Source organism: Amphiura filiformis, unplaced genomic scaffold, assembly GCF_039555335.1.
Source record: "Amphiura filiformis unplaced genomic scaffold, Afil_fr2py scaffold_515, whole genome shotgun sequence".
Lineage (NCBI taxonomy): Eukaryota > Metazoa > Echinodermata > Ophiuroidea > Amphilepidida > Amphiuridae > Amphiura > Amphiura filiformis.
The window spans coordinates 1-8,650 of record NW_027305979.1 but is presented as its reverse complement, the minus strand read 5'-3'; the positions used below and the strand labels follow the sequence as shown (position 1 = coordinate 8,650).

Below are 8,650 nucleotides of genomic sequence, written 5' to 3'. Positions count from 1 at the left end.
GGGGTAGGGGACATACGAATCACCCAAACTCAAGTTTTACTGATGAAAATGAATTCATTTTGGTATCAATATGTAGCTATTTGATAGTTCTAACTTTCTAGTATTATTTTAAAAGCAATTAAGCCATTAGTTGTCTAGTAGATAGACATAAAATGCATGAAAATGTTAATATTCCATGTCTAACAGCGTAAAATATGACAATTTTAAGGGGTAAGGGGACATACAAATCACCAAAACACAAGTTTCACTGACGAAAATGAATTCCATTTTGGTATCAATATATAGCTATTTGATTGTTCTCATTTTCTGGCATTATTTTAAAAGCAATTAAGTTTCCCACGAGGGGTTGAAGGTCATAATGGGGCCAATAAAAAAAAAATGATCCTATCATGTTGTAATGTTGTAATCTCAAATTGTTTCTCTCATCGCTAAGAATTTTAAAAAAGACAATTGTCATAGTTCTACGAAGCTTAGTTCAGGGGTTATAACGTCGAATATATCAAAAATATCATAAATAAAGGTCAAATTTTAAAAATGGTCCAATTGCACCAATTAACGTAAGAACCTCAATCGTATACTACATTCAAATTTTGGTGCAACGATTTGTATTCCCGTGTTCCCCTTCACAGTTAATGCAGCCAAAGTTGAGTTATGGTAATATTTCCCCTAACCTTAATATTACCATATTTGACACTGTTACACATGGAAGTTTTTTCTCACATTTCCTTTGTATCTACATAACAACTAATGATACTAGAATGTTAGATGAATTCATTATCACGAGTAAAAGTTGAGTTATGGGAGTTTATATTTCCCCTACCCCTTGATATTGTAGGGACCATATATTTAGGGACCGTTCACAAACACTTGTAAGGGGAGGAAAAAAAAAAAATGGGGGGGGGTCTGAACAATTTTGGCCCTCCTAAGGGGGGGCTGAAAAAAATGACCAAACATTTTCCTGGAAAAAATGAGTTTATATGATTTTCTATGGGGTTGACCCATAATTTTCATATCAAAAAGGGGGCCCTAAAATTTTTAAGGTCTGTAAAGGGAGGGGGGGGGGGCTGAAAAATTTTTGCGATTAAATTTTTTGGCATCAGGCCCCTCCCCCTTACAAGTGTTTGGTGAACGGTCCCTTCTGACAGTTTCTCTGTATCTACCTGACAACTAATGATCGCTTTGTTTATAGAAAGTTAGAACAGCCAATCAGATACATTTTGATACCAAGATGAATTCATTTTCATGAGTAAAAGTTGAGTTATGGCAGTTATAAATTTCCCCTACCCTTAATATTGTCATTTTACGCTGTTAGACATAGAAAATTTACCTTTTCCTCACAGTTTCTGTATATCTGCCTGACAAATAATGGTCGCTTTGCTTTAAAATAATACTAGAAAGCTAGACCAATAACTTGGATATATTTTGATACCAAGATGAATTCAATTTCATGAGTAAAAGTTGAGTTATGACAGTTTACATTTCCCCTACCCCGTAATATTGTCATATTCACGCTGTTAGACATAGAAAGTTACCTTTTCCTCACAGTTTCTGTATATCTGTCTGACAACTAATGGTTGCTTTGCTTTAAAATAATACTAGAAAGTTAGAACAATCACTTAAATACATTTTGATACCAAGATGAATTCATTTTCATGAGTAAAAGTTGAGTTATGGCAGTTACAAATAACCCCTACCCCTTAATATTGTCATTTTACGCTGTTAGACATAGAAAATTTACCTTTTCCTCACAGTTTCTGTGTATCTACCTAACAACTAATGGTCGCTTTGCTTTAAAATAATACTAAAAAGTTAGAACAATCAATTAGATATACATATTGAATTGAATTGAATAGAATTAATACCAAGATGAAGTCAATATCATGAGTAAAATATTGAATTCTGATGATTTATTTTCCCCTACCCTTAATATTTTTTCTATGTTATGCTGATATACGAGGGAAATCAACATCAGTTTTTGTTGGGTTTTTGTTTTTTTAAACATTTTTGTCTTTTTCCCAGTGGTTACTCACGTCCTACACATAAATATTCAAAATATTACATCAATGGAAACTTAACGGATTTTGTAAATGGAAGTTGGTGCAGTGTAGTGACATATTAAGACATGTACACACACATTCATCCCCTCCCCCACATACCCTATGTACACCCAGCACCCCACACACACCCCGTCCCACAGACACCCCAACGAACTCATACATAATATAATGATTGAACTGTTACAATAATGTTTCCTTTGATATGCTTAACATTAAAAACAAAATAAAACATTAAAATTTAAATTAAAAAAATAAAAATGGAAACTGAATCAATTTTGAAAATATAAAGTGGTATAGTTGTGAGATTTGAGGCTAATGTCAAACTTTACATATGGTTTAAAAAAATCAGATTACCACTCATTTATGGACTATATACTTCCAAATATGCTCAAATGAAACCTGTTTTTGTTTAAAAATAATACTAGAAAGTTAGGAAAATCATTTAGCTACATATTGATACCAAAATGAATTCAAAATCACGAGTGAAAGTTGAGTTCTTGGAGTTTATATCTCCCCTACCCCTTAATTTTGTCCTATTTTTTGTGATTTTATGCAATTACACATCCATACATAAAATGACCTGTAAAAAAAAAGTGATACCACAATTTGAGTCCACTACCTACCTAGCAGTGATCTAGAGGGTCCATACTAACTACCTATGGTGCCAAACCTTGTATGTAGTGGGGGGTGAACGAAGTCGTTTTTTTGAGGTTGCTGCTCCTGTACTATTACCATAATAAAATCATTGACATGCACATGTATTTAATGTTACAGCAGAATGTGAAATCTTTATCTATTAATTTGTCGTAAGTGGAAAAAGAGGATCATTATACCTGTATCATGCATGATAAAACAGTAAAAACAGTAAAAACAGTTCCCGCGGGAGATGCAGTGAGCCTGGAAAGCACCTGTGATCAAGATGGCATACCCTGCTATCGAAAGCTAAGAAACGTGAGTTTTATTCTCTGGATTTGTCTATCAAAAATAAAATAATTATTACGAACAATCCTACAGATGAAACTTTTCAGAGTAAAAACAGTATTGTGTATTGTTGTGTAGTTGATGCATTCTTTTGATTTTAGGAAGGAACTCTTGATAAACTTGATGGTATCATTGATTTACATGTACAGCCCTCTTTCCTAGTAAAAGTGGCACAATTGTGGTTTCACCCTTTCGTTGTTAAGTAAGCATATCTCGAGATCAACACAAGCAAATTGAACAGAACAAACGGCATTTGAGAGCTAAGACTACGCCCTTGACGGCGATGTAAGCATTATGCCATAACGGCATATTTCATTTGCACAACTTTTTTGAGACTGTATAATAGAAGAGGCAAACTTTTGATAACTATATTATATACAGGCTGTCTCAACATCATTAGTACCAACTGCTCTTATACTACGATCAGCTCGTCAATAAAGTAAATTGGGCTCGCATAAATTCACAAAAGCGCGTCAGTTACGCAATACGCACAGCACAGTTCGCGTAGATGCTGTGTGTATTCCATTCAATATCAATCTACGAGGTTGGTCGAAAGCTGACCATAATATAGTTTCCAAATAATATCGTGATTGGCAATTCACATGATTAGAGAACCATATCTGGTTTATAGATTGCAATAAACAAGATATATGCCTGGTGCTACGGCTAAAAACCTATTGGACATTGAACCTCAACTTGCGCTAATACCAAAATGCCTGCTAACAAGTATGACATGTTCAGATATCAATTAATTTGAGACAAAAACTATTATTATAATATGTTGTTAGTACAATAGTATAATGAGTGCAATGATATAGTTAACACTGGGTACATGTTACGTAATATTAGGGTAAACAATAATACTGTACATTGTATAAATATTTTAAAAGAGTAAATACTATTTCATTACATACAAATACACAAGGTGTTATTTTGTTTTCAAAAACGGGAGAACGAAACTAGCAATAACTTTGAAAACATGATATACTTTACAACAATTAATATGAATATTTGAAAGAGTATATTGAAATTCCATTACATACAAATACACAAGATGTGTTTTTTTTATACTATCATTCACAATACAATAATTATAATACATTAACACTTTTGTTCAAACTGTGGAAATGAAATGAGATCCCAAAGCTTGCTATAAGGGCGGTCATTTCCGCCCATGTGCACGATTTTTCCTTTTGATATGTTATTATAGCCTTCACTTAATAACCACAACATCTATGGACATATAAATGCGATTAACGGCCTCCATAACTTAATATTTCATTTAAGATCACTGTATGTGGACTATGCCTTCCGATTCGCCTTAAATGTAGACAAATCAGCTTTCGAGGAGAATGTCCGGAGTCCCATTTCACAGATCGAAGCATGCATGTTCGTGAAGAGGTGTTCATAATCGGCTGTGAGAGACTCTTAGACATTTCTCGATTAATTATCCCTATTTTGAAATGTATGACAATCTTATTTGATTGGCCTTTGGTGTAAATATTTGAATTCGGAGCATATTTCCACTTCCATAATTAACATACGAAGGAACAGTATAACTAGTAATTATGATTCTTTTTGTTGTAAGAAATCATTATAATAAAGGTTAAATACCACTAATAGGCCTGGGCGATACATTGAAATACGATGGGTATCTATATGTTTTCATGGCATTCGAAAAGACTGCATTAAAATCGCTGAAATTGATCAAGTTATATAGCCCAAAAAGTACTTTTTAGAGTTTGATGCTTCAAAATGGTACATTTTCTCTCATTATGTGACATTTTTGATGTAATAGTACCAAAATTCATACGCACGGCGCACTGTCATTTTAAGGTGTTTACGGTTCAGTGCGTTAAAACAAGAAAAGTCTCAGGTCAACATATGTTGAATTTTTGATCATTTGGCATCTAAATCATATAGTTTCACCTGATATTGGTGGCATTGAACTGTGAGAGTTCTGAATATGAGAAAATTCCACCCGAAATTAGGCATTTTCCCATTGAAACACGTGTAATACATAATTAGTGGTATTTAACCTAAAGCAACAGTGAGGTGTAAATGTTTGACTTCATTCATAAGCGCGGTCATACGTACAGATTGTCCATTGAAATGCATGTACGTAAGGTCGGCCGTATAAGAAAAGATATCGCGATTTGCATTTTATACGCACAGTGGACGTTGAAATTGACAGCGTTGTATGGCGTCACTCACGACGTATCACGCCACGTCACAATACATGACATGTAGTGGTCCTTAATCTACCGCAATATTAGTATTGTTTTTTCAATAATAACAGTGGGGAAGCATAATGTGGAACAATTTTAAACTTATTCACACGAGCAATAGTAAAATTTCACTTACGAGTGGAATTTTCGTGTCTCATCCGAGATCACTTCTTCAGCACTGAGTTGGCGTAGTACTGGTAGACGTACCGCCACTCGGGACACGTGATCCGGGCAATGAACCCAAACCACTTGACCCGAGTAGCCTCTTGTAGGCGGCTGGTAGGGGGTGGCGCCCCTGGTCTTTGTTGAGGTCGGGTTCGGAGGCTGCGATGTACACCGCTTCCTTAACTCCTCGCTGAAACCACCTGGAATCGCTGTCCAACACCTTGACCTCACCTGGGTCAAAGGAGTGTCTAGCCGCTTTCATATGTCCTCCAACAGGCGAGGGCTCTCTTTTATGCTCGGAAACCCTTTTTCCGAGAGCTCTTTCAGTCTCACCTATATATTGTGATGGACAGTCTTTACATTGGATTTGATAGATGGACCCCGTACGGTCCAGTGTCTTAACTTTGTCCTTGGGCGACACCACCATGCTCCTGATGGTGTTCGAGGGTTTGACGTGAACAGTAACACCGGCACTCCTGATTTTCCTGTTTATCGCTTCCGTCACGCCTTGAACGTAGGGTAATGAGACGTGTCCTTTGGAGGGGGTCTCATTCCTGCGAGGTTTGGGATCCCTTCTCTTACTACTAGGCGCAGTCCAAGTCCATTTTGTGTATCCGCATATGGACAGTGACTTCTTGACATGGTCTAATTCTTTTTCAAGAAGAGTGCTGTCGGATGACAAGGTTTTTGCGCGATGGGTGAGAGTTCTGATCACTCCTAGCTTGTGTTCCAATGGCTGGTGACTGGAGAAATTTAAGTACTGGTCGGTGTGCGTACTTTTACGATAAACACTGAAAACCAGCTTACCGTCAGGTGTGCGAGTGATGAGGGTGTCGAGCATCGCGAGTGCGTTGTTGCTTTCAAATTCAACCGTAAATTTGATGGATGGGTGAACAGAGTTCAGATGTTGTGTGAACATATCAACCTCAGCTTTGTCCATAATAACCATAATGTCATCGACATAGCGCCCCCAGTATTTGGGGGGATTGTGATACGATTGAAGAGCCTTCTCTTCAAAGTTCTCCATGAAAAGGTTCGCAATGATCGGGCTCACGGGGGAGCCCATCGCCGCACCCTCGCGTTGAACATAAAACTTGTCGTTGTAGACGAAGTAAGTAGTTTTAGGCAGGTGCTCAGAAGGTCAGTAATTTGCTGTGGGCTAAGATCAGTTCTGGAATCTAAGGCGGTATCCGCTGATAACAATTCCTTAACAATCTCTAAACTTTCATCCACCGGCACACACGTGAAGAGGGCTGTGACGTCAAAAGACACAAGACATTCATCGGGGCCGAGAGTGAATTTAGACATCTTGTTGACTAAGTCCTCACTGTTCTGAAGATGTCTTTCAGATTTACCAACAAGGGGGGACAGGATGTTGGCCACAAATTTAGCTGTGTCATACGTAATGGAACCGCGACTCGCCACTATCGGTCTGAGTGGGCACGAAGGTTTATGTACCTTAGGAAGGCCATAGAACTTAGGTACAACAGCCGTGGTGGGGTACAGCTGTCTGTACAACTTAAAGTCAATCCACTCCTCGTCTTTGAGGACTTTGAGTTGATCCACCAAGCGATTTTTGTACTTGGCAGTGGGGTCTTTCTTAATGAGTTCATACGTGTTCTTGTCAGCTAAAAGTTCATTGGCTTTGTCTTGGTACGAGGTTTTGTTCATTACCACAGTGGCCCTTCCCTTGTCGGCAGGGAGGATCATGATATTATCGTCAGATTTCAAATCACGAAGCGCTGCTCTTTCCTCTTTAGAAATATTGCTATCTGGGACCTTAGCATGTTCTAGAATGTCCACGCAATCGAGTCTCAAACGTGACGCCTCGTCAGAATCATGCCCTATCAATTTGGTCGCTGATTCAACACCGGTGATGAATTCGACTACCGGGATTTTGGATGGACTTACCGCGTAGTTGAGACCTTTTTGAAGCACTGACAATTCAGATTCCGTTAGTTCTTTGTCCGATTTGTTAATCACCCATCTATCTGTTACTTCCTTCTGCTCCTGCTGGTTAACAGGCACAATCGGGCGGTTTTTATCCCGTGTTTTGGTTTGTTTATCACTCGATGAAAAGCGAGCAAATTTGGTTTGTTGACGTGACCTACACCTGTCCCATTCGGCTTTGTGCGCATGTGCGACCCACTCTTTGACTTCCGAGTACGTCTCCATAGGCAACTCAGTAAACAACTGTTCGTCTATGTCCGCGATTTGTTGTTTGATGTTATTTAGCGTAGCGTAGATCTGTCTGATCCGTTCCCCTACTAATTGATGTTGAGCCCTTTGTAAAATCCTTTCTGCTGTAACACCTTTCACTGACGATTTCAAATTAAGACTTGCCGGGGTAACACCGTGGTGTTTGCAATGTAAAGTAAAATGAAGGTGGTTTCTAAATCTGGCCGATTTTCTTTCCAGAAATTCCATACGTCTGACTTGTTTTGTCGCCATCCGGCCATGTTCGCTTTCGAGACGGAATGTAATTTTAACTGCTGTGGCGTAGACATAATGTGGAACAATTTTAAACTTATTCACACGAGCAATAGTAAAATTTCACTTACGAGTGGAATTTTCGTGTCTCATCCGAGATCACTTCTTCAGCACTGAGTTGGCGTAGTACTGGTAGACGTACCGCCACTCGGGACACGTGATCCGGGCAATGAACCCAAACCACTTGACCCGAGTAGCCTCTTGTAGGCGGCTGGTAGGGGGTGTGTGGGGAAGCACTTTTAATCTTTATACTAGTCCTGTTTTAAAATTTCAGGCAGAATTAGCAGCGTCAATATAGAGACCCTTAAGAAACCTGTATAGATGCCCTCCTTTTTACCACATTTTGACCTAAAGGACAGAACGCCGTTGGTTTAGTTTGGACAGCATCATGCGATACATGCGAACGTATAAACGCACCGTGTATATCCGAACATTCGTAATCTCTATTATGCTGTTTGACTCCAGGCTAACAGGCTGCAGTCACAATTCTAAGCACAATTGGAGGACAATTCTAAGCAAAATTTGTGTGAGACACATATTTTCAGAAATAGACGCACGTTTATGAATATTTGGTGTTTGTGTTGACATAATTATTACAAAAAATGACTTCATCGTTAATTGGCGTAGTCGTCATGGTATTAGCCTTTGCCTCTCAAGATCATGGGCTCGAATCCCGGCCCGACTTTTTTCATTTCTTTAATTTTACTTTAGTTGACTGCATTTCATGTC

At 38.3% G+C, this 8,650-nt stretch overlaps 2 protein-coding genes across 2 annotated transcripts; both read right to left on the bottom strand.

Moving 5' to 3' along the window:
* Nucleotides 1-5,438: 5,438 nt before the first annotated feature.
* Nucleotides 5,439-6,458, bottom strand: LOC140145647 (uncharacterized). Its single transcript, XM_072167335.1, has one exon. The coding sequence runs from the start codon at nucleotides 6,456-6,458 to the stop codon at nucleotides 5,439-5,441; it is 1,020 nt and encodes a 339-aa protein (XP_072023436.1).
* A 23-nt stretch (nucleotides 6,459-6,481) lies between these two features.
* On the bottom strand, nucleotides 6,482-7,882 carry LOC140145648 (uncharacterized). Its single transcript, XM_072167336.1, has one exon. The coding sequence runs from the start codon at nucleotides 7,880-7,882 to the stop codon at nucleotides 6,482-6,484; it is 1,401 nt and encodes a 466-aa protein (XP_072023437.1).
* Between the last annotated feature and the right edge of the window lie 768 nt (nucleotides 7,883-8,650).